Source organism: Electrona antarctica, assembly GCF_951216825.1.
Source record: "Electrona antarctica genome assembly, chromosome: 7".
Lineage (NCBI taxonomy): Eukaryota > Metazoa > Chordata > Actinopteri > Myctophiformes > Myctophidae > Electrona > Electrona antarctica.
The window spans coordinates 22257205-22285011 of NC_136812.1; the positions used below are offsets into that span (position 1 = coordinate 22257205).

General features: G+C 41.8%; 1 protein-coding gene across 2 annotated transcripts in view; it reads right to left on the minus strand.

The window, feature by feature from the left end:
- Positions 1-1851: 1851 nt before the first annotated feature.
- LOC306927131 (glutathione hydrolase-like YwrD proenzyme) overlaps positions 1852-27807 on the minus strand; it is a 33594-nt gene continuing 7638 nt past the window's right edge. Inside the window, exons 8-15 of one of the 2 annotated variants that reach the window (XM_079506801.1) lie at positions 25724-25880; positions 25370-25552; positions 24707-24791; positions 22969-23064; positions 14642-14808; positions 6978-7046; positions 5924-6066; positions 1852-5534 (exon numbers count right to left, since the gene is read on the minus strand). In XM_079506801.1, coding sequence (XP_079362927.1) covers positions 5336-5534; positions 5924-6066; positions 6978-7046; positions 14642-14808; positions 22969-23064; positions 24707-24791; positions 25370-25552; positions 25724-25880 — 1099 coding nt within the window. In that variant the 3' untranslated portion in view covers positions 1852-5335. Of the gene's footprint in view, positions 5535-5923; positions 6067-6977; positions 7047-14641; positions 14809-19721; positions 21616-22968; positions 23065-24706; positions 24792-25369; positions 25553-25723; positions 25881-27807 lie in introns of those variants that run through there. The other variant, XM_079506802.1, reaches the window with a different exon arrangement.

Here is a 27807-nt window from a genome sequence, read left to right on the forward strand (position 1 = left end):
TGTTTGAAATGATCATGTCTTTGTCACTGTAGGGTTAAACATCACAGTGAGGTTCGTTTTCTGGCTGTTCCCCAAACAAGATACCATTTGACACGGTCAATATTACAGTCCACAGGGCTTCGAAGGATACGTTCAAAATACAATCTATTAAGGTTCACAGAATGTATTGTTTTAATTTGTTTGATTAGTTATTTTCTTTAAAGTAGAAAGCTCAAGCACTCATGTTCACATTCACTGCATATTTTATAATTGTATAACTAATGATGAACTTTAAAAACCTTTACTTGTACAGTTTGTGGTAAAAAATAAAATAAAATAAAATAATTGTTGTACAGTTTTGTAGCAAAGGCTTGTCAATATCTGCCTTGATTTGCTCAGTTTTGATCCTGTGGAGAGGTAACTAGTTGAACACGCACCTCTGGAAACTCCAGTCCAGGACATACCCTAAACGGAGGTAATGGAACTGATTACAACACAGAGAGAGCAAACATGCAGCTGCACAACACATTTACCAAGGGTTATAGGTAGTATAGTTGTGTCAATGACCCCCACTAAGACCAGATGGGGACAAAGCACAGCGGTAGTCAAAAGAAAACAAAGAAAAGAAGAGTGGGGTTTGACTCTCACAGAGCACCCTGACAGGGAGGAAGAGACAGTCCTTTAGTAAATAGCATTGGATGATGCTAATATCAGATTAGTAAACTAATTGTCTCGATAGTCATTTACAGCTTGTTAAAACCTTGGGTCCACCTCCTGTTAAACCCCCCAGTACTGGGGTGCTTATTCTTACCAAGAAATATCAAGAAGAGGCAACATCCCCCCAGCTTGTGTTGGGGTATGATAGGCCTACATGCAAAATAGTATGACATAATCAGGAAGGGTGGGCACCAACTGCAAGCAATGATGAAGGGCTCCTCATGAGGATGACCTAGAGAGTGGGCACCAAAACAGGAAGTCAAGCGGAAGTGCTGAAGGTATTTGCTGAAGGCACGCTGCGTCACTGCCCAAGTGACGTCACTTATGCGACTCCTCCATGTCTCTCGCTGTCACTCAAGTGACTACTGGCCAATCACAGCGCGCTTTACAAGCTTCCGCTCATGCTTCCGCTATGCTTCGCAAGGAATCTCGGGAAAATTGTGCCTTCAATTTTGACTATGGGCATATGTCTATGGGCACCAGGCTTCAGGAAGAGTGGGCACTAGGGAAAACTGGGCATCTAGGAAGAGTGGGTATACTAGGGAAGGGTTAGGATTTGGCATTGTTTTACTGAGGTTAGGGTTAGGCCTAGGATTAGGCATTGCAACAAGGCAGAATTGAGAATTACAGCGACTACTGGCTAGATACAGCTCATTCTTACCGGGTTTGCACCAGTGTGGGCACTGGTGTGTGCCTGCAAGACTGCATCCCCCCCCCCAAAAGGAGCAGTTTTCCCCCATAAGGTTCCCACTCTTCTTGAAAGACTGAGCACCTCTAGTGCCCACTCCTTGGGTGAGGGGAGAGTAGGCAACAGGAAGAGTCGGCTTCCTATTGCACACTCTTCTCTTGCCCAGTCTTCCCAAAAAATGGTGCCCACATTTCCCTAGTACCCACCCGTCCTGTATTCACAATCAGTGACTGTGCATATGCACTATAGATTGTTTACACTACAGGATTGCCAATGTATGCATTCATGTCCTGCTCTAATCTTCTTCCAGTATGTTGGGAAGTAGGTCAGTGAATTACAGTAAGTTAGGCCACTGAGGCCTACAGTTATATGTCAATGTCAATCAATATCCTAGAAACGTCTGTGACCTTTCCTCTCCCCATAGCCAAGTGCAAACATTCACATTCAGAATGACACAATGACAGACATTTACAATGGAAAATATTTATTTACTCAAGGCAACACAGACATACATTAAAAAAATATGATACTAAATATAAAATGTCTTTAACACTGACATAGCATCCAGAAGACATCAACACAAATAATATAGAAGTTTCTGAAAATGGTAACAAATGTCATTATAAAACACACAAAAAACATTAACCTGTCTCTGTGTTAAAGAAACTCCATCTGTGTTCCAACTAATAGAAACAGAAAAGAACAGAACGGAAATTTCCATTCATAGCAATGCTGTGCTTTTGTGCCAAACTTGAAATAGGAAGTAATCATTGATCAATTCATGTCCTAAAGTTACATGACTGTGTGTGTTCAAAGGGATTGCAAGGATAGTTCCTGGCGTATCGTGGTAATCTCCTTTGACATTGTCCGTACATGGCGGTTGTCATGAAAAACTGCACTGTTTGTGGACAGTGGTACATTTGGTGCCTTAAACTCCAACAGTATTCATCCCACAGAACCTGCATTTCAATTATAATTCATGTTCTATGCTTCAGCCGAACAACACGTCTGACATGAGTAACATAATCAGTTTCCTGAGTCTCCTACACAAATCGCTTCCATAATAAGTCTGTCAAACAGCCATTATAAGTAGTATGAGCCGAATGGCAATTTAATACTGTATATTTCAACATAAATATAATTTCCATCCAGTGTAATTATAGACACACTTTTCTTAAGAATCAGTAGTGTAGTTATATATATAGTTATATATAATACACAGGCATGCATGTCATTGTTATATCCGCCTCTTTATATGGTATTACAGCAGTGACCCTAAACCTTTTTCATTTCCAATCTATGCTGTAGAATCCTCAGTGTTCATATAACTCAGAGAGTAGAAAAGGAACCAAATGAACTCTTGCGGGTCCATTTGGTTCCATTTTGTACACTCTCAAGAGCTACTGTACCACCATCCACTTGCAACCTGGCGTCCCTATCTTGGGCAAGTCTTTATAGGCAAATATTTTCAAAGAATTCAAAAATGTCCAGACATTTCCAGAATTCTTCACAAATAATGAAAATAGAAGTGCTTACCATAATTACCATTGGCCACTAGCCAGTTTCAGTCTATCTACAGTACCAGGTTGACAATGATTATATATGCAGTTTGTGCACTAGCTGTGTACAGGAGATGACAAGGGATTAAAGTAACATGATTAATACAAATAAAAATAAAATCACAAACTTGACAGATGCATTATATTTTAGTTGCTGTTTTCTTTGCTCATTTGCTCCATGTGTGCCAATCATCCAGCGATTAGCACAGACATGTATTCATACTTTGAATGCTTCTCTCTGTTGAGAGTCACATGAGAAACTAGCTTCTGGTTATTATCATTATTGACAATAGGCATTTTTGTCACTTTAACAAGATACAGATATCTATAACTAAAAAGTTAAAGTGATATAAAGTTGTACTGTTTACACTGACATGGCTGTCAAGTGTGTGAGCGCATTATGTCTGGACTGTAAGGCTATACACGTACACAGTGAAATCCTCAGTGTTCATGTGTAACCCTCAGAGTGCACGAACGGAACCAAATGGACCCATAGGACCGTACTGTGTAACTATGATATTCATAGGCATAATAACCAAATGGACCCATATGACTGTACTCAGTGTACTGTGTAACTATGACATCACTGCCGCTAGAGAGCGCTTTTTCCCTGGTTCGTGGTGTTATTTTCTGTGTTGGAAATTCCCTGTAGATCGGAATTCTTAGAACTGTGTTGGGAAAATAAACAAATCATCCAGGATTTTCTTTCAGGGGGGTGGCTCTGCATCATTTATTATAATCGTTCAGTTTCAGCAAATATGCAACAAAAACACAGCAGCAAGGAAACACACACACAGAAACACACACACACACACACACAGTGTGTTTCCTTGCTAATAATTTATATTCATACATTTATATTTATATTTGATACAGCCAATTTCTGGAGAAATTTAAATTAATTCTGCTTAAAAAGTCTTAAAACTACAGTCTGATCTGAATTCTGAAATCAATGTCGCTACTAAAATATGTCACGCTCCGTTAAGTCAATGGAGAATAGACGTGTGCATGTATGTTGTGTGCGACGGGCAGCAGCCCGGAAATGTAGTCTTTGGGTTGTCTGACTCATTTCTAGCGTTTATTGTGTAACACAATTTGTGTTAGCCTACTCTTTGGGTAGATTTGTACATTTCCACCTTCAGTTGATACTTCATATCCATGAGTAAAATCGCCGGGTGATTTGTTTAATTTTCTGACACAGTTCTTACATCTAAGATACCCCTGTGGGGATTTCAACACAAGAAATGACCCCATGAAACAGGGGAATAGTGCCCTCTAGTGGCAGTGACGGCAGGACTTCAGTGGTCTATAGGTGTTGGCACACTTGTCATGTCGAATGTGTCTATAGACTGAGGTTGTGTGCATGTCTGTGCTTGTCTAAACACTGACTCTAGATGGGTGAACTCATGCATGTACGTATGTACTGCATCTGTGTGCACATGTCATGTGAACAAGCACGCGTCTGTACTGTATATGCAGACGACTCGCGCTTTTCTGTTGTGTCCATTACGTGTATTCATGTCATGTCCATGTCAACAACAAGGGTTCCCAAAACTTTCAGGCCGCGACCCGCCAAAATAATCATATTTGAACTTAGCTCTGGTTCATAGCTCTAATGTGTTGCATTTAGAGCTATGTTACTCTCGACTTCCGCCGCTCGCATGAAGAAAAATATTCTCTATTAGGCAATTCTCTGGGCAATATCGGTAGAAGGCGCAGTGGAATAACTACAAGTATTTTTTTTCCGGTGGAAACAAAATCCCCTTTTGGCCAAAACGTACCGTTTATACGTGTGGTGGGGGGCTCAGAGTGCTCCCACTAAGGAAAGTAGGCTTTCTAATGACACAACCCGCCTTTGTTTTGGTGAGTAGCAAAAACTTTATTTTTATTTACGCTAAAGATGAGAGGCTGGTCTGCATTCATGCGAGCGGCAGAAGTCGAGAGTAACATAGCTCTAAATGCAACGCATTAGAGCTATGGACCAGAGCTAATTTGAACTGACACCCTGACAAGCACTTGGAATTGTTGGCTTTACATTTAGTTTGACTCAGTGTCACAGATAAATATTGTGAAAATAGCCGAACTACAAGCTCAACTGCAAGGAGTTGTGGGGTTGTAGATCAATTATTTTCACAATGTTTGCCTCTTACGTAATAATTGACAATTTGGTATTAAAAAGGTCTTAAAAGTCAATCAACTGAAATTTGTAACTTTAGAAATGTGCAGATATCCTGTACACTTATACTTACAGTATGTTGTTGTTTACTGTCGAGTGAGAAAACAATTTTGGACATTAAGCTAATCATCTGGGGAGTGGGGACCCCCCAAAATAATTTGGGGATCCCCACCCCATTCTGACCCCCAGTTTTGGAACTACTGGTCTACAAGATCCCTAAGCATTGAGACTATATTCCTGTTTGTAGCAACAGGGCCTGCAGACAGCATTGACCAAACCGTTCCCCAGCTGTAGAAGACAGATAATGAACTCCAGTATGGCCAGGCCCAGTAACACACACAACAGAGTCACGTGCCACTCTACTATGTGGACAGGCTGCAGACACTCTGACCACGACTCAGGCTCCAACAGATACCTGCGGCAAACAGGAGAGGCCGAGAGGGAATGGGGGCACAAAGAGAAGAGGAAGAAGGAAGGCAGGGAGAGGGAGGGAGAATCAGAGAGAATAAGAGTGGGAGACAGAGGGAGAGTAGATCAGATGCAACATGAACCTCCGAAAAGACAGTGTTAAGAAAGGATAGTCTATCGCACACTATTTGTACATGGATGCAGACATTGTGTTATCATGTGGACATTTTTCTTTCAAATTACTGTGGAACTGATTAATTATACCTAAAATAATATATATAGTGTGCACATAATGAGTAAAGAGAAAACCGGGTTGCGACTCCAGTGAAACTAAAGCATATTTAGGTTTGCACCACTGATTTTTAGAAAGGGGTCTTAATGGGTTAATCCACTTACTTCCCTCCCTGCTGTTCAAAGGGGTCCTTCCATCCCAGAGATGTGAAGCAGTGGGGTCCCTCCAACAAGGCCAGCCCTGACATGATAAAACTGTAAGCAGAGCCAGCCAGGCCCACCACAGCCGCCAGCACGGACCCACACATCTGGAGAGAGAGAGTGTGGGTGTTGTGTGTTGGGGGTATGGAAGGACACGGACAGACACCAAGACAAAGACATAGACAGAGAGCGTGAGAACTGTAATAAGTGCAATTATGTAACAATTGTGTACGTGTTCTCGCTCTCCCTGTCAGAGAGTTCCCGCTGCCTGTCCATCTGCGTGAAAGCAATAGCATTTCAAAAGTTTATCTCTGTTTTAGACAGATAAGACAGACGACAGTCTCTCTCTCTCTCACACACTCGCACGCGCACGCGCACACACACACACACACACACACACACACACACACACACACACACACACACACACACACACACACACACACACACACACACACACACACACACACACACACACACACACACACACACACACACACACACACACACACACAGAGAGATAGAGAACAGCAGCTGCTAAACTGTGGTGTGTTACTGCCTATATTAACAATAGGACCTTTGTGGACCTCTTTGGTCTGGATTAGCATTAGCATTCCATTTCGTACGGACACAGCATTGGCATTATTAACGAGCGTAAATGACAGATTCGATTATAAACGGAAGGAAGGTTGTGGTACTCTCTGCTGCTCTACTATATGACTATGACAGTGGTAGTGAAAAATCATAAATAATATTTTCAGAGTGACTCTTGACCGAACAGTCGTGAGACAGAATACGGTGAACTTGCGACATAGCCTTCGCTTCCCTCCAGTGAAATTTGTAATAGTGGTTCTCAAAGTGTGGATCCAGGCGGTCCTCAGCCAATATAGCATCAAAATCAGTTGCCAATCTACAAGATCTAGCATATTCATTTTTTTTACAGAAATCATAGGAAAGGTTTGAGAGCCACTTGTTTGTAGGACCTTTAATAATTATGGTGGAAGGGTTAGTTCCTCACCATTAAGCCCTCATTGTAGCAGCAGCTACATTTCCCCAGAGTGATGAAGATCACAGCTGGAACCAGCATCTGGAAGCAGAAGAAAATAACACTTAAAAAAAAGAAATGTCCTACATGTCAGCCAAGTAGTGTTGCGCCATAGAACTGTAAAATCCTAAATTCAAATTTAACTCAGAGACAGCTTGTTCATTTTTGGACCACAACGCTTATAGTAGACGATATTAAGATCCACCCCATGTTATTCTCCATAATGCTCACAAAATACAGAACATTTTAATTACATCTACTCATCAATTTATGTTTACATAACTTTTTAAAAGAACATTTACTTCTGGTGTCTCATAACATTTATGGGGAGCATATTCCAAGCCAAAGAAGCTCTATGAAAAATAGTTCTAATCATACAGATTTGGACCGAAATTGTGAAAAAGCCAATTTACATGCTCACAACGCCACGTAACGCGAGGCATCGTGAGTAGATCGGCTATTTTCACAATGGAATCGAGTTCAACAAAATGTAATACCAAGGGCTTGTCAGGATGCCAAGTTCAACTTCAAATGTGATTAATTTGGGGGGGGGATCGCTGAGAACCTTTGTTCAGGCTGCTATACGGCCCTCACGCCTACGTCACACTGCCAATCCCACTGATATGCCCATATATGTAGATCACTGTATCTGTCAGTCCTGGTCCATTTTATGCCCATATATGTAGATGTCTGTATCTGTCGGTCCTGGTCCATTTTATGCCCATATATGTAGATGTCTATATCTGTCTGTCCTTGTCCCTTTTATGTCCATATATGTAGTTCTCTGTATCTGTTTGTCCTTGTCCCCTTTATGCCCATATATGGAGATCACATATGCTCGAGAGCTAGGAGAAACACTACTGCTCTGCTACATATGCCACAAATGTATGTGGAATGCCCTACCAGCACGCATCAAAAAGTGTGACTCCTTACCCTCCTTCAAAACCGCCATGAAGAGCACCTGTCTGCAATTTGCAACTGGTCCCTGTTATTGCTACTAGTGTTGATGATGTCTTTTATATTATTGTATATGTCTTTAAATGTCTCAATAGATTGAATACACAGGACCACGTACAATGGAAACAAGCCCTTACCCTTAAGGCCTTTTGTGTAATCATTTTAGCAATGTTGCTTGTTTTCTGTATGGGGACTACGGATGTAAATTAGCATTCTTGCTAAAGCCAGTGTATTTACACCGAATACTGGACAACTCACCCCGGTGCTTGCCCGTTTTTCCTCCCGGAATTTTCCCCAGTGAGGGGGATAACTTTGTAATATGCTATTGGCTGTTTGTATTCTTTTTGGAAAAATATAAAAAGATACTCCTGTGGAAAGGCTATATTATTTAATTTTACTTATATTGACCCTATAAACAATTTAGTATTATTTAGTATATGTAAGGTTTTCCCACTCAAATGGTACCTCGTCAGATAATCCCCACATAGCCTACAACAACTTCTGTGAACAGACTTCACTGTAGTAGCTTTTCATAAATATATTTGTACTTGTTGTCTGCTGTCGTGAAAGTTTATAGTTAGAGAAATTCACAGTCCAGCTGTCCAGCCTCTCCCACCCCTCACTGGGGAAAATTCCGGGAGGAAAACGGAAAAGGGGTGAGTTGTCTTGTTACCTTTACACCACATTATGTGTGGTGTTCATTAATATGCGCTGTCCAAATAAATGTATGCATAAAAAGTGTGTTAGCAACTGCACAGAATGAAATCTGAAAAACCATGGCTAATGTTTTTGAGGGGCGCTAGCCCCTTCTATGCCAAGCTTTCCGGGTTTGTGTGAACACAAACATTGGCTTGTGATTGGCTGATCACCTCATAGCAATGTTTTGATTGGAAAATATTGAAGCTAAAAGTGAGAGCAGAAACGTGAAGACGGAAAAGTAAGGACGCAAATTGTGATTGGCCGCAATGAGATTATGTATGATGATAAGAGCGCCCCTCACTTCACGGGTGTGATTTTTGCTAACCAGTTTACACAAGATTGAACAAAAGCAACCCAGAAACAAAGAGAGAGAGAAAAAGAGAGAAAATATGACAATTCTACAATTTCCATTGTATGATGGAATTTCCTGTCCTTCTCCTCCTCCCCCCTCTCTCTCTTTCTCTCCTTCCTCGTCTCTCTTTCCTGCCTCCTCCTCTCTGCTCTCTGTTTCTCCATCAGAGAGGTCAGGGACTCGAAAAATCCCATCCTCACAGAGGGAGGGATTAAGTTCTCAAGGTTTGACACACAAAAGTGTGCGCGCGCGCACACACACACACACACACACACACACACACACACACACACACACACACACACACACACACACACACACACACACACACACACACACACACACACACACACCACACACACACACACACACACACACACACACACACACACACACACACACACACACAGAAAGAGAGAGAGAGAGAGAGAGAGAGAGATCAAAACATCACTGCATAAACATCCTGGATGCCCCCCTAAAGAACTATATCCTTAACGTACAGGAAGACAGTGTGAGGGGGGAAGGAGAGAGCGTGGGGGAAAAGAGAGACAGAGGAAGGCTGGGAGAGTGAGAAGGAAAGAACGAGGATGTGAGAGACAGAGGAAAGACAGATGGCTATAGATAGATTCATCCCAGAGGGTCCAACGTTGCTCTTTTTGAGTGTTCTGCCATTTCCAGAAAGAGAGAACCGACAAAAAAAGAAGGAAAAACAGCCAGATGAGAGTTGAGGTCACAAAGACACAGGATGGTGCGCACAAATCCCCAGAATAACCTTGATGACATTTACAACCTTTCTAATATAAAGTATTTAGCATGTTTGTGGAAAATTTCAATACAAATATTTGAATAATTAGCATGTTCTAGTAGCTAGAACATGCTAAAGAAAGGCTAGAATGTAGCCCGATGAATCTTCTATTCACACACAAAGTATATCTACAGACACCACCATGTTTCTAGTTTGGACGGTATATAGGCTATTTAAGTATGGTTTCATGCCAAGTAAGAGTACTACAGATGTTGACAGAGAAGTTCAGAGAAGGTCAGAGGGAACTGCATCATGTCTTTGTAGATCTGGAGAAAGCATATGATAGTGTGCCAAGAGAGGAACTGTGGTATTGTATGAGGAAGTCGTAAGACAGTGGTGAGGTGTGTTATGGGTGTGAGTGACAGAGGAGTTCAAGGTGGAAGTGGGTCTGCATCAAGGATCAGCACTGAGCCCCTTCATGTTCGCCATGGTGATGGACAGGCTGACAGATGAGGATAGACAGGAATCCCCATGGACCATGATGTTTGCAGATGACATTGTGATCTATAGTGAGAGCAGGGAGCAGGTAGAAGATAATCTAGAGAGGTGGAGAACTGGAGATAAGACCTGGAAAGGAGAGGAATGAAGGTTAGCCGCAGCAAGACAGTATACATGTGTGAATGAGAGGAACGAGTGAATGAGAGGAAACGAGTGCAAGCATGTTGGAATGGGTGGAGAAAAGTGTCAGGTATTGATGTGTGATAGGAAAGTATCAGCAAGAATGAAAGGGAAGGTGTACAAGACGGTGGTGAGACCAGCTACAGTGTGTTGTACGGTTTAGAGACAGTCGCAGTCGAGGAAAAGACCGGAAGCAGAGCTGGAGGTAGCAGACACAAATGTTGAGGTTCTCTCTGGGAGTAACAAGGATCTATCTCAATTCAAATAATGGGAGCTTTACAACAAACAATTTCACCCATGTTTTGACACCTGCAGCAAACCATGAATTGTCATCTGTGATGTGACAAAGACTAAGGGCATAAGAGCCTGCTAGCAACAGGACTACAGTGGGTAGTGGTTTTAATTTAATTTAATTTAATTTAGAGCCCTAAAAGCTTTAAGTAATAAAGTAGGAAGCTACAAAGTGACATAAACGGAAGTGGCTCAGGTGTAGCGCTTGACAAAATCATAAGGTTCCCTGTTCAATCATAGACATAGAAGGAAGGGTCATTCGCCGCTGCAGTTCACTGGAGTGACATGCTTCTTATGGAGGCACGGCACGCTGCCACTCAAAGTGACTACTGGCAATCACAGCACGTCTTTTCCGGGACTTGGAAGTGATGTCACTGAAGAGGAACTGATGATTCTGACAAGTCCCTTAAAAGATGTGCTGTGATTTGCCAGTAGTCACTTTGAGTGGCAGCATGCCGTGCCTCTGCCATTTTTTTTCTCAATATGGTGGCCGCCATACAATACACATGCCCCATATCCAGAGGAGTCTACCTTGTTATTTGTCTGTGTTCAATCCTCTTTCCTCTGATGTTAATCTAATACAAAGAAAGGCCCTATGTAAATGCACTTAAAAATAAAAATAAAATAAAAGCGAAAATGTTGATGTATACTAGGGAGTGCTATAGCGTAAAGGCCATGGGGTCAGTAATAGCGTTAATCTTTCAATCTGCCTATCAGATAATGAGATTGTGTGCAAGGCTGACATTTTGGCACAAGAGGAAATGTCATGGGGGTCACTCAAAAGGTTAGGGTTCATTCTCCAGGGAGCATGATGCTCTAAGCAAGTTTCAAAGTAAACAAAATACACTTTCAGAATGTACTGTACTCATCTTTCACCAGCACAATGTAGATACATATTTGAGATTTTGCCACTATAAGATAACTTTTGTCTGTAAATGCAAGGTCTTAATGTAAATGTTTTTTTTTAATATATATATTTCTGTTACGTTTCAGTGATATCTGGTCTGTTTTTCTCAGTTTTACCCCTGTCCCTCCCAGTCTTCTGCATGAGATATTGTGGACCAAAATGAGTCAATTACTGGTATGTTACATATTTTCATTATTGTCTCCACCAGCCGAAGGCATGGGGAGAGTATGTTTTGCACTCTGTCCGTCCATCCGTGTACAGCTAATCTCTGGCACCGTTGGCCCGGTCGATGCCAAACTCTGCACACACACTCCCTGGATGCCAACGACAAACCTCTGCCCCAAATTTTCCACACCGGCCTGTTATAGCGCCACCATGAGGCCGATCTTCGCTAAACACATTTCATTACATTACTCGTACACATTTTATCCATACATCACGCAAATCGGTATGCACCATCTCTATAGTCATGTGATCAACACAGACCTGTCCGCTTCCCCATATTCCATCCCCATTGGCTAAGATTGCCTTCCAAAGTTGCCAAGATTGGTCCGTTTTGAACAAAATGCCTCAAATCAGGAACGCAGAGTGCAATTTGAGGGAAATATTTCATGCACATTCCCACTAGTCCGAGGAAGAAGTGCCACTTGAGAATGTACACATCAATCTCATGGTGGCGCTATAACAGGCCCATTCGTGTCTTTACCTATAACTGCACCGATCCGTGTACAACTTTGTATGTGCACTCCTAGAGGAAAAGTAAAAAACTTTGACCTGTATTTTTCACATCTGCTCTATATAGCGCCACCAGGAGGCCGACTTATGTAAAACACATTCTTTGATATTACTCTATATTTTATCAAAATATCAAATCGGTACACATGATCTCTATAGTCAGTGATCAAGACGGGTCTGTTTGATTTCTCATATTCCATCCTGATTGACTACGATTGGCTTCCAAAGTTTTCATGATATCAGCAGGTTAAGTGGTGGCAATCACGCTACCTGGCACCAGACAGGGGTGTCAGTTCCATTATGCGATAAACATTATTGTTTGTAATAGAAATTGTGCACAAAGTGCTTTTAGTTTGAAACCCCATGTCCACATGGCAAAGATGTCTTTCTTTAGCTCATGCTTACAAGGAACAAATATAAATATTGCCTTTTATTATAGTGAGTGTGTATGTGTCTGCAGTTGTACAAACGATCTCGCAGTATCTCTTCCTTTTGTCTTTTTCATGAACAAATTAATGAACTAGTCAAATGAAACAGTATATAGGGTGACACTTTGTACATATGACAAATGCAGTTGTATCTGCTGTTCAACAAGTCTAATCTGGTCCAGGAAAATACAACATCTCCTCTGTTCTATTAGTAAACCAAACAGAACAGCTCCTTTCTGTTCAGTCAATGGGTAGTGGGTACAACTATCACATATAGGGCATGAGGATTTAACCATGAATTGACACACACAACACTCCATTGTTCACAATGAACAACAGAAGCAAACAACTCCCCCAAAAGATGCAATCAATATATTCAATCCACAAACCATAAAGTGGCATTTAGACCTGAATTATAATTTTTGATACGCATGGTTGATATGGCATAAAGCCACAACTAATCATAAATGCACACACACTTGAGTGTTAATTCACAAAACAAATACATTAATGTAACTGTGTATCGAAAATATCATTCAGGTCCAAATGACACTTTATTTCACATTTATGAATTTAATACATTGATATGTCTGAATACGTTTGGTTTAGTACACTAATTGACCCTACAGAATACTGCCCAGCGGCCTATACTATGCTAACTCCCTTTTTCCCTCTACACCAAATGTCTCAATGATCTGCTATTTTCGCCAAAAGTTTGCCCCAGAATACGCACACTAGGGTTCATGTGGTCAAAGCGATTTCATTAGCACTGGTGTCATAACAGTATTTTGGTCAAAATAGAGTTCCAGAGAAATTCTTGCAAATAGTCAAAAGATGCAGAACTTCTCAAACTATGCTGAATTCAGTTGACCTACAAGGCCACCACAGACTACATATTATACAGTATAATGTAAATATTAAATGTAGCTGTCCATGTAGCTGAACATATGCCAAAGTAACTAAAATTACGGAGAGACAAAAAATAAGTAACCTAAACTCAGATTTCAGCTGAATGGAACATAGTGATTTGAAGTCCCTTGTGACAGCACTAGAACTAGCCACTCTTAAATTGATAATTCATCAAAACAGAAGTGCAGAAAAGAGAATAATTGTCTTGGTTCACTAGGGACAATTCTAGGATCAGACTTTTAGAGGGGCATAACAAAATTAATTAATTATTAAACAGTTGCATTAAACCGTTAATTATTTCAGCAATACGTTTCCTGAGTCCTTGTTGTCCCATTAAGGACTACGAAAGTTTCTCAAAACAAAACTGATGGGAAATGTTTATGAATGTATTATTATGAAATTTCAAATTAGCCATTCCAGACACAAGAAGAGAAAAGGAAAGAGATTTGTTTAAAGTATGATGCTACTGATGGTAGAAGGATGGAGGACAGCCTACCACACCTAAAACGCAAGTTGCTATTAAGTTACAAAATCCAGACACAAAACCATATACTTGAACATGCCATACTTTGTATTAATTATGAAATTAAATGTAGGGGTGCTAGAGAATAAAAAAAGTCTAAAAACAGTCCTGGCTCACCAGCACCTTCCCCTTTCAACTGAAACGTCTATAATTAGCTCTAAAGAGAGATTAACCACTTGAACCACTGCCAACATCCATATTCCGGGTGTAACATTCGCCAGAAATAGATCTACAAGCTCACAGCGTGTCATAATGCGGCACACCGTGAGCTTGTATTTTTGGCAAAGAGATATAGATGTACAGTAGACGGGGAAAAGTGGTCCAAGACAATTACAGTTGTAACTCAGGTCCATTTTGACTAAGAATAGAGGGGTCTAGAAGTTGTTCAAAAGACCAGAATACTTTCTACTCACCAGCAGTCCTCCGCCTCCTAGTCCGCCAAAGTAATAGATGAATTTGGCCAAGTGGCCCTCCTGGATGTAGGTGATCTGTCCCATGGGGAACAGCAGCAGCAGGTTGGCCACGATGGAGCACAAGGCCAGGGGCAGCAGGGCCAGCCCCAGGGACCTGGCGAATCCCACTGAACAGCACATAGCAACAAACCCAAAAACACACCACCGACCGCAGGGACGAGAGCACGGCGAGGGAATGGACAGAGGAGAGAAAGCGAGAACAAGAAGGAGGGGTGGGTCAGGCCAGCTGGAGAGGAAATGAACAAATACTGATGGGGGCCTGACGAATGTGTGTGTGTGTGTGTGTGTGTGTGTGTGTGTGTGTGTGTGTGTGTGTGTGTGTGTGTGTGTGTGTGTGTGTGTGTGTGTGTCGTGTACTGTACATACGTATAAATGGCCATTTCCTCCCTTACAGAAGGATTTCTGCCATGACGCAAGGCACCTCAGGAGAGCATACATTTAGGCCCATGTGGACACACACACACACACACACACACACACACACACACACACACACACACACACACACACACACACACACACACACACACACACACACACACACACACACACACACACACACACACACACACACACACACACACACACACACACACACACGAAGGGGGCTGAACAACCCCTGTAGAGAGCTGAGCCAGAGAAATATGACAAATCCCACAAGAACAGAGACCACTGTGTGTGTGTGTGTGTGTGTGTGTGTGTGTGTGTGTGTGTGTGTGTGTGTGTCCTCTTATGCAGCAGGGCTTCACACAACATTCTGCACAAAAGAACTAAGCTCCCTCAGAAATATTGTGTCTCATTAACTTCTGTTTCACAGTAACTTCTAAATGGAAATCATTTTGCCTAGCCCACACACACACACATGCACACAGAGCATCTGTAAACACAATGGGCGTAGAGCAGTGTAATCCTATAATGCAATTCAGAAAACTTAGCAACAATATTAATACATTATTGTACATAATTGTATTATTATCTATCTATTATCTATATTATCTATGGGAGCCAACCCAGGGCAAAGCCAGGAGGGGAAAGAAGCGTACCACCTATGTAGACGTGCTGCGGCGCGACAGCTTGGCTAACAACACTGCAGAGCTCAAGAACCTGATGTTGGATAGGAATTTGTGGAGGGCAGCGATCCAGGAATCCCGAGTTGGTGTTGGCTAAACCTCACTCTCGCAACTAACTACTAATTAATACATTTAAAGTGAAAAAGTGTATCAAGTGTGTACATTCTGTAATTGCAAAAACATTTATAAAATAACCTTATTTGTTGGCAAAACAAAACAAAAACTAGAAAAAGTGCCCTTCCGGGCACAGGTCTCCACCAGGAGGATAGGAGTGTGTGTGATGTTTGGCAAAATGTTTAGGAGTAATGTTTAGGAGCCTTTGATGGCAATTGGATGATTTGAGGCATTTTGTTCCAAAAATGTGTTTTGCAAAAATCAACCTGTTGGTGGCGCTATAACAGGCCAATGTGAAAAGGGTGGGATATATTCCTCAGCCTAGTAAGAAAATGTGTGAAAGATTTCACGTAAATTGTATGCTGCGTTCATGATTTGAGGCTTTTGTTCAAAACGGGGCAATCTTGCAAACTGTGAAAGCCAATTATAGCCAATTAGGATGGAATATGAAATATCGGACAGATCCGACTTGAGCACATGACCATAGAGATACTGTGTAACGATTTGTGAGATTTGTGGACAGAATCTGGAGGAGTAATATCAAAGAAGGTGTTTTACAAAAGTCAGCCTCCTGGTGGCGCTATAAAAGGCAGATGCGGAAATTGCAGGTCAAAGGTTTGTCCTTGGCCACTAGGGAGTGTGCATGCAACGTTTCACGCAGATCGGTGCAGTTTTAGGTAAAAATGTGAAAAGCTGCCTCATGGTGGCGCTATAACAGGCCGTTCTGGAAAATGCGGGGCAGAGGTTCATCGTTGCCATCCAGGGAGTGTGTGTGCAAAGTTTGGCATCGACCGGGTTAACGGTGCCGGAGATTAGCTGTACACAGACGGACGGAAGGAAGGACGGACACACACACACACGGACGGACGGACACACACACGGACGGAGTGCAAAACATACTCTCTCCCCATGCCTTCGGCCTGGTGGAGACAATAAAAACAGTATGAACATATACAGACACTAGTATACTGAGGTGTATAAATATAACTATACAGTATGTTGCAGTCAGGGGGAAAGTATCCAGAATAACTAATACATAATATAATGGCAGAATAAATTAGCAACCAGGCGATACAGAATACTTGCATGGTCAAATATATGTACACAGTACAGAGTACAGTGCAGGAGATGTGCAAGAGATGTTTTAATAAAAACACAAAGGGCAGTATTATGCGTGTCTTAAGTACCAGGTCTTATTACTTAACTTAAGGCCTGGAGGCGTGATCAATGCCATTTGGCTATTCTGAGTGGCCAAACAGCATTGACCACGCCTCCAGAAGACAGTTGACCTGACAGTTTGGTCCTTGTTCAAGGCTGTGTCAGTACCTTCTCGCTGACTCTCTGGATCAACATGATAACTCGGCACCTCTATCTAGGTCAACAGGTCATGACAACTCCTACTGAATGATACTGTGTGCCCCCTTCATTTGGACCCTGCATGATGCTGTGTCAAGAGGCTGAGTGAGTGAGTGAGTGAGTGCGTGTGTGTGTGTGTGTGTGTGTGTGTGTGTGTGTGTGTGTGTGTGTGTGTGTGTGTGTGTGTGTGTGTGTGTGTGTGTGTGTGTGTGTGTGCGCGTGTGTGTGCGTGTGCGTGTGTGTTTTCATATATTGTAATGAGTTTTATAATCCAGCTGGAATGCAGCAGATCCAGATCAACTGGGCTGTAATCTGGAGTTGACAGCTAATGAGGCACACTAAGAAATTCCATTAAGGAGCTTGTTTAACAGGCAGCAGGCAGGCCTAATTAACGCAGCAGTTTATAAAAAAGTGTTTGGGTGGACAGAACACGTGGTTCTTTTCTGGTGCTGATTGCTCGGCACTGGAAGGATCGGGGAAAGTAAGGAGATCAAAAGCAAACAACAGTCCACTTCAACTTGCTCTTTCTACTACTACAGATTTACCATTGATGCTGCTCTCTGCAAGAGCAGACATACAAACGAAAATACATGTATGGGATACGGGATAGGGCATTAAGCAACTAGTCGACTAGTAAATCCACTAGTCGACCTTGTTGGTACTAGTTGACTAGTTGATTAGAAAAAATAAATAAAGTTTTTTTTCCCCGTTTTTCCCCCCCTGATTTTGTAGGCCTCAAGATCAGGTAGATTATAGTTATAGTCACCAATGTACACAGTTTTTAAATGTACAAATATTTATTTCCAAAAAAAGAAATGACTAGAAGTGAATGCCCTAGTATGGGAACCTAAAAACAGCCTATTTTATAGGCCTTACTGAATGGACTTCAAATTAATGGAAATCAAGATTTTTACTTTTAGATTAGAGTAGCATAGTATAACATACATGATTAGCCTACAATGTTCACTTGCATACAGTCAGCTTTACAATACAGGGACCTTGGCCTTTTTTTCAGTCCTCATAAATCATACTGTAACCCACCTCTGCTACCTGACACCATGTTTGAACGATCTTTACCGATTCTCACAGTAATTTCCATTCCATCTTATCCGTTGCCCCTTTCCTATCTTGTCTACCCCTACCCCTTCCTCTCCTCTCTTCTGTCCTCTTCCATTTCTTTGTGTTTTCAGCCCAGGCAGAATGATGTGGTCAGGGACAGGACAGCAAGGCGTGTCCCCTCCTAAAAATACATTTGCCGATAGATAACACACACCGCCCAGTGTCACACATGCATAGGTGCTGCACATCATGGATAGACATGATGTGCACATCATGGCGTACGCACCATAATATCACAAACACCCATCCATCCAGAATGTACACAGCACTATATGAATAACAGAGGGTGCATGATGGCATGCCCATACTCCAACATGGCTGTCTCTCGCTCTCTCTATCTCTCTTTCCGTGTTGAAAATTTAGCAAGTTATGATTATTTTACTTAGGGAGAGACGCCCTGTTTCAATAAATGCAGGGGCATACATTAGGAGACACGGCTCGCCTTCCACAACATGGCAGCCGTGATGACACATCGGTCCAATGAACAGCAGCAGCTGAGGAGGTATCCATCTACATATGGTATACTATGGGGTTCTCCGTTCTTAGCTTGATGACTCAGACAGGAAGCAGGAAGTCCCTCAATGACCTACTTCCTGCTGCTTGACATCAGCCAGATACGCAACACAATGACTGCAATTTTAAAACTGTCTAACTCCTTATGTTTCCATAGAACCGACAAATACAATGTTTGACTCATATTTAACATAAATATTAAACCTCTGATACATGATTCAGTAGAACGGGAATTCCAAATAAATAGTTTGGCGTTCGGTTGTGAATCCGGGAAAATAAAGTCATAGGGATCAAGACAATAACCCCTGCAAGCTTTGAATAATAAACACATTTGCATAAAACAAGCATATGTTATATGAATTATATGAAACACTTGAAAACTACCCATTTTAATAAAAATCACACCCGTGTGAACTGAGTGGTGCAAGGTCTTATATAGCCTGATCAGCTATGTCAGTGACGTCACACACTAACCATAGCAACCATGCTCACCTGTGCACGGACACATATACAGGTACACAAACATAGATACAGACAAAGCTGGTTTTTGGAATGGTTTGCAACACTCAAAAAATGCCCAAGACGTCCACAGACGTCTTGGGCACTACATACGGGACGTTTCCCTCTGTTATTTCGCTTCTCGGCCTCAGGGCGTCTTACTGGTTATATTATTATTACTACTACTACTACTACAAAAGTGCCCGATGGGCACCGGCCTACTTATGAACAATGCAAATAGGGATGCATGCCCCACCCTGTACCTGATGTCTGTACCACAGCATTCAAATGAAGGTGCACGTTATTAAGCATTATCTCTCTTTCATTTTATGATTTTATTTTAATCTTTTAAAATACATTTCCTTGGCACCATCGCTGCATTTGACAACTTTTCCCTGCGGATCGGGCATACAGTACCAGTGTCAATTAGGTGCACTATATCAGTGTTTCCCAAACAGTGGGTCACGATTATTATAATCTTTTTTTTTTTTACATTATTTAAAAAGATTTAAGAACAAAAATAAAAATAAATCAAAATAACTTACATTAAAAAAGAATCCATAACAAACATAACAATTCAAATAAAATAAAAAAAGTAGTGAAAATGGCATCTACAAGTATTTCGACATGTTGTGAGCTTGTAGATCAGACATGTTCACTAGTTTGGAACCCGGGGAGATCCATCACATTTATCTTTTGGGTCTCGAGTTTGGAAACCACTGCACTATATGACCCAAGAGGGTCATAAAAGGGTTAGGCCATAGTGTATATGCTAATACCACAGACTCTAAGGGTTAGGCCATAGTGTATATGCTAATACCACAGACTCTAAGGGTTAGGCCATAGTGTATATGCTAATACCACAGACTCTAAGGGTTAGGCCATAGTGTATATGCTAATACCACAGACTCTAAGGGTTAGGCCATAGTGTATATGCTAATACCACAGACTCTAAGGGTTAGGCCATAGTGTATATGCTAATACCACAGACTCTAAGGGTTAGGCCATAGTGTATATGCTAATACCACAGACTCTAAGGGTTAGGCCATAGTGTATATGCTAATACCACAGACTCTAAGGGTTAGGCCATAGTGTATATGCTAATACCACAGACTCTCTTCTGTCCATCAACAAACCAGCGTTAGAATGCTATCCAGCTACTTAAAACACATTGAGAGCCCACGCAAAACTGCCCAAAAATCACTTTCACCTAGAAAATCCATTCACATTTTTTATAATTCAGCTGACTGTGGAGACACACTTTTTACTTTGAAATGTTTTATAGTTTCTGAGTTATTTAATTTAAACGCCAAATGCATTCTCAATGGCGAAAACACAAACTTTGGCACCATGTATTAAAAAAAAATCATTGTTTTGATTTTTCTGATTTTTTTTAATAAAATAAAAATAAAAATAAAAATAAAAATAAAAAATAAATAAAACTATTATTATTATTTTTCTTTTTTCAAAGACGTCCACAGACGTCTTGGGCTATGCACGTGCGGTAATACCCAAGACGTCCACAGTCACTTAATGTGTTAATTAAGTGACTTTGGACTTGAAGCTTAAGTCTAGAGAGGATGAAGGATCAGAAGCACATGGATGTGTGACTCATGGTTATAAACAACTTTACAGAACACAGTTTGGCAATATGGGAAGACCCTAGACATGTTTTCCAGCGAAAGCAGGATAACTCTTCAGAATCTTCACGGACACGGTTTCATAGCAACTTTTTAATTTCAAGGACCCCCAATATGGTGTCAAGATTACAGGTCCATTTGGTTCAATTTGTACATGCTCAGAGTTGGAGACCTGTAAGGGTCCATTTGGTTCCTAACGATCAATCATTTAGCTGGGGACCCCACATTGAGAACCAGGGACATAAGCAATCATTTGTATTTCATATCGTTGTTTGTTCAGCTGTTTGAGTGTTGAATGTTTAATGGACCACAATGGAAACAAGCCTTTGGCTTTTTTGCGTCTCATCCATTTGCCTTTTCTTTGTATTGCTGTACTTTCATTCAATCAATCAATCAATCAATCGAATGTATTAAGTCTATTCAATTATCAAGTTATGAACACAAAGAAAAAAGCTGGTCTAGTACCCCATTGCACACCCGTCTGCTCTGGGATCTGACCCTGCCCACAGCACTCTGGTTGGACGATCGGCTTGACGGACAGATGGGTTCCACCAATCCCCCACAGTGATGATCTGACCCCGCCCAAACCGATACCTTTCATGTCCTGGGAGTATAGGAATGAATGAAAGAACTTACATTAAAAAATAATCCATAACAAACATAACAATTCAAATAAAATAAAAAAGTAGTGAAAATGGCATCTACAAGTATTTCGACATGTTGTGAGCTTGTAGATCAGACATGTTCACTAGTTTGGAACCCGGGGAGATCCATCAAATTTCTCTTTTGGGTCTCGAGTTTGGGAATGAGTGAAGGTCTACTGATGCCATCACACCTTTCTGTCATCTTGGCAAGTACGTAAGTAACCTAAGTTTGACTTGCACACTAGGTATCATGGCATCAAAAATCAATGTTTATATGTTTAGTTTTATCCCTATTTCTTGTGCTTGTGTTGTGATGCAGCTTGCACCATCCATGCCACAGACTGTACCCGCCATGGTCATGTGTTAAGTTGAACATTTGGCTCCTTTCATTTCTGGATAGCTGGATAAATGGGTGACTCTGTGTCAAACTACTGGGCCATAATAACCCACAGCTTTCATGTTAAATGAATATTATTAAATGAATACGGACAGAAACTGGAAAATTATGACTTTACATCTGTAGATTGAATAGAATATTCCTTATATTTACTTTATAATTAATTATTTATTTATTTTTCCTTTCATTAATTATTAATTAATTCCTTCTTTGAACAACAAGTGTTTTGTTTCCTTATGTCTTAAATTGTATACCCAACTTATTGTTTTTATACATGTAGATTATATTGTTGTTTGTATGGCTGGCCTCGTGGGGAAGATGGTGGGTGGATGGAGAGGGTTAGGGAGGGGTGGAAGGGAATTGTGTGAGAAAATATAAAAACAAGGGTTGTACCATCACTGTAATAATTGAATAGAATATTCCATGTGTTAATTAATCCACCAGGTAAACTTCCTATAATACAAACTAAAATACCACTTTAGTTAATCCATTGAGACCTGGAACACATCCATGTCATGTTAGCGTTTAACCACATTAACCATTAACCCATTTTGGGTGGGAACCCCTTTTGGTGTTTTAAACATTGTTATAATTTAGCTATTGAAAAATAGCAGATCTACAAGCTCATAGCGCGCCACTCGAACTTGTAGGTCTGCTATTTTTGAAAAATCGTTAAAATGTGCCTCAAATCTTTCCGAAAATTGTCATGATTTAGAAAACTTTTTTTTTTAATTTCGACGTCAGGCCTGAATGGGTTAAATAATGCTGAATATAAAATAGTTCAGAATAGGTCAGAATTCTCAATAATTCTTAATTTTTGTACCTGTGGTGTGCGGGCTCCATCCATCATCTGCTGAATATAAAATAGTTAACAAATAACAGGGCTACTATAGTAGTACCAGTAATAATAAATTACCTGTGACTGGCCACTTGACGTGGTGGCCCCGCCTCCTGAGCTCCTCGGCAACCTTTTGGTCCACACCGTCCTCCAGGTGGACCAACACCTGGTCATCTACGCACACAAGGCCAACAATCAGTCAGACCAGGTGGTCATCTACGCACACAAGGCCAACAATCAGTCAGACCAACACCTGGTCATCTACGCACACAAGACCAACAATCAGTCAGACCAACACCTGGTCATCTACGCACACAAGACCAACAATCAGTCAGACCAACACCTGGTCATCTACGCACACAAGGCCAACAATCAGTCAGACCAACACCTGGTCATCTACGCACACAAGGCCAACAATCAGTCAGACCAACACCTGGCCATCTATGCACACAAGACCAACAATCAGTCAGACCAACACCTGGTCATCTATGCACACAAAGCCAACAATCAGTCAGACCAGGTGGTCATCTATGCACACAAGGCCAACAATCAGTCAGACCAACACCTGGTCATCTACGCACACAAGGCCAACAATCAGTCAGACTCCCATGACCAAAATGTGTCTCTAATAGACGCCTTATCAGACGACGTCAGTGTCACACTGATAAGAAACGGCATGCGCGCGCATAAAGGCAGCAGAAGAACACCACCTCTCATAAGATGCAATGGAAAAGTTCTAACTGCACTCACGTGTAAAAATGCCCCATCAAACTTTCAGATGCTGTTTTTCTCCCAGTTTGGAGGAAGAATGATTAGGATTTTTATTGTGATCTCTCGCCCTTGAAATATATAATCCTTGGTTTCTGTTGTGTTTGAACAATAATAGCAATTCAAAACAGTTGTCCTCAAAACCACACCTCCAGTCGCTGTCATAAGAACGGGAGGTGCGCTCATGAACACGGCAGCAGAGCCTATTTGTGCACGGCTGCACGCGCACCTGCAGCGGGCCATCAAGTATAATTTATGCTTCGTCCCGTGATGGTGTTGCGCACGCAGACCTCTACGCTCACAACAGTCGCATCTGCGATGCGATGTGAGCTTGTATATCAGCTGTTCTCTGTGCGCAATACTGTTGGGCTTTGAAGTATAAATGTCTCCTAGGGTGCATCTCACTAGCCAACTCACAAGGAGGTTGAATGGACTGAAACCAGCGCTCCCCAAAACAACAGGTTTGGAGATCTGTTGGGAATTGATTACATGAAACAGTCACCCGTGCGCCCAGTCCCAATGTTTGTAAACAAATAATTGGTCTATACAGAAGGTGTGACTTTACATTTAATATTAGTTTATTTGGACAGTGCATATAAATGAACATTACATGATAATGCAATGACAATACGCCGGATTTAGCAAAGATGCTAATTTTCATCCATACTCCCACACAATACATACAAACAAAATGAAAAATAAAAGCAAAACAGGTAGACAGTGGAATACGTTACACTAGGAAACAAGCATAAACACATACATACAGGAACAATGTACAAAGGTATAAAGTGGATCTATGGTATAGCAGCTTTTTAATGGGCAATATAGATTTGTAACCAAAGTAACCTGTGCATGAAGTGCAGTATTGCTTTCAAGTAATTCAGGATGCACTGTCAAAGTGCACTAGCCTATTTGACACAGGTCATGATGGTGATTGATTATTGTCACAGGTTTGGTTGTCGAGTAACCAATTTTTTTTTTTACAAGGACAATCTTGTATGAAAACACAGCAGGAAAATATTCAAAGTGTGTTTGTGTTTTTGTATACCTGAGGGGTCATAGTGTACATAGACTCTTGGTGCATCGAGAGCTTCTTGAGGGTTCATTCCAAACTCCAGCATGTTAAGCAACACCTGTACACAAAAGAAAGGACGATTAAAACCTTCACTCAAAAGATTCTTCATGGAGAGGAAAGGAACTGGTTGGAATAACGTGTTCCTTCCACGCGCTACGTCCAACCAGGGAAACTCCCCCCGTCAGGTGTAAAGGAGCAACTTGGACACTCAAGCATGAAGGAAGCATGAGTTCAAGTCTGTTGCTCTCCCCATGTCCCCCATATATGGGGACTAGGTTGGCGTAGGGTGTGTAGAGCCCAGGATCACATTAGATAATTGACACAGGGGTGAAAAATGGGTTACAAAATCGTGGGATAAAATATTAATAAAAAAGATAATTCCCAAATCATTACATGTAAGAAAGTAAAGTAAAAAATAAACAATATTCAGCTGCAAATCACAGAGCAAGATTTTCCACTGGGTTATTTATTTTATTCAGGCACGAGGCATAGCACTCCCGAGCAAGCTGTCGATGGCCGTGCCCATCAACTCACCATCAGAGTAGCAAACTGATATGGTTGGAATCTATTTATAATAACTAATCTATTTCCACATTAAACTCTGTCTCTGGGGGGGGGGGGGGGGGGGGGTACTACCTGCACATGTCCCTGTGGCTGCATGAAACCTCCCATGACCCCCAGTGCAGCGAGGAGGCGGGGTTTGTGTGATTTGGGGGAAGAGTCGGTAAGGAGGGCGGCCATAATGGTATGGTAGGGACGCTTCCCACCAGCAATGCAGTTGCTGTGGTTACGACGCAAAGTGAAGTTGTTGCCGCGATTCTGCAAGAGAGGAGGAGAGAAAAGGTGGAAAGTAACTAAGTATATGTACTCAAGTACTGTGTACACTACTTAAGTACCATTTTGTACTTTTACTCAAGTAAATGTGCGTGCACACACACTCTCACTCAGTCACTCAGTCACTCACTCTCTCTCTCTCTGAGAGAGTCAGACCTGTAGTGAGAACCCACAGTCGTATGGGACCAGACCGGTTCCAAAGCTCATGTAGATGCTGTTAACGAATGAACACGCGTTTCCTTGGCTGTCGATCACACAGAAATACACCGTGTCACTTCCTGTCACCAAACCAGGCTCCACCGCCTCCATGGCCCTGTCAAAATACACAGACAGACAGACAGACAGACAGACAGACAGACAGACAGACAGACAGACAGACAGACAGACAGACAGACAGACAGACAGACAGACAGAGATATACAGTATTTTGTCATGTGCCTCGATTCTCACCAAGTTTACAGAACGATTTCTTAATTTGTTTAATCAAACAAATGTATGTAACAGTACTAGAATTTCGCGGGCCTTCGGCCCGCTCATCCCAGAGTTCCGTTGCCCCGCGTTGCGATACAGAAGTCCCCAGATACAGAAGTCCACAGTGACACGCGTTGTATGTAGCTGTTTTGTGCTGCAGCGCTTGCGCGCGCGCGCGTGTAGTGTTGTTGTTCTTATCCATATATGCGCCTCGGTTCGTCCTGATTGTACGACGTCAGGTGTCGACACGGTCGTGTTTGCATTATTGTAACTGTGTATGTAATCGCGGTGCTCTCCGTCCAAGTTAGAATCAGTGTAGAACCTGTGTTGTTGTTGTTCTTCTTCTACGTTTGGTTTCCGGCAGGCTGTACACTGTGTGTGTGTGCACGCGTGTGTGTGTGTGTGTACTGTGTAACTTCCGGTAGTGTTTCCGGAAGTGTGAAAGGTATCACGAAAAACACGTGGGTCACGTCAGTGGCGGCTGGTGACTTTTGTCCTAGAGAGGGCGCTATGAAAATATCAAGAAAACATGCACTATAGGTATCATCACATTCAATGGAAGGCTTTTAAAAATACAAAATAAACATGGCATTGCCAAACATGGCTAATTTCACTGCATTTGCCATGTAGATTGAGGCTACAGTTTTTTTTTTGTCATTGTCTTGTTGTTCCATTATGAAAATGAATTATTATCTTTACCTGGCTCCATGTGGCTCATCATTCATGTTTTTCTAGCGTCTGTGTTGACTGTGTGTTAAACTATATGTCAAACTGTGTTGTGATGTTTATGCTGCCCCCAAGTGGTTTGTGGTGTGAATAACATTGATCGCACACATTTTTCGACCCAGTGGCTTTCTATCGTTTGTATTGAAGTCTGAATCATAGCCACGTTGACAACGTTTGTAATAAACCAACCCGTTTGTAAATCCGTCAAGATTTGAGCGAGTTATGACTGTTTATGTTTGAGCTGCCATTGAACATACTGTACTGTAGCCCCGAAGTAAGATGGCTGCCGGGTGAACGACGTCAGAAACTCCGCCTTGAGCCATCTAGTGTTTGTATATATCTATGCTCCAGATGAACGCGCAGCAACATGTGACACTCAGTAACCAATCAGAAACGTCACACAACGTAAACAACATGTGACATTTCATGGCAGCAGAATACAACGTGGCAGCATAATACAACTTGTAATCACTGCCTTTGGTTAGTGGTTCCTTATATTATATAATATTGACGTTTCTGGATTGCTGATTTTAAATAAATTACAGGCTGCAGATGTCATTTCTCCGTCATTCTTATTCACGTTTTATTCAGGGGTTGTGCATGGTGGTGCGGCGCACCAGCGCCCCCTATGGACCGGCCGCCACTGGGTCACGTGGTGGGGTTGTGAGCCATTGGGAAGGGGTGATGTAGTGTTGCCAGGTCCACGTATTGTAAGCGAGTGGTAGTGTGTGTAAGTATAGGCTGTAGGCTGTAGGAAGTCAGGGTTTGCGGTGTTGTTTACATAGTGGCATCAATGTTGGCGGTGCAGCCAATGAAAAGAGGGGAATCACGGGATGCAGTGTTGCCAGGTCCGCGAATTGTAAGCGAGTTGTAAGTAGCGTGTTGAATGGCATTTTTTCTGGGCTTGTTTTAATAGACCTGGCAACATGTGAGTGTGTGCGTGCGGGGGTGTGGGTGCTTGGGGAGATATTGTTTGTTGTGAAGAGATACAATGCCGGCGTGGGTGTGGAAGGGAGGCAACGTTGGTGTCAGTGCAATGAGTG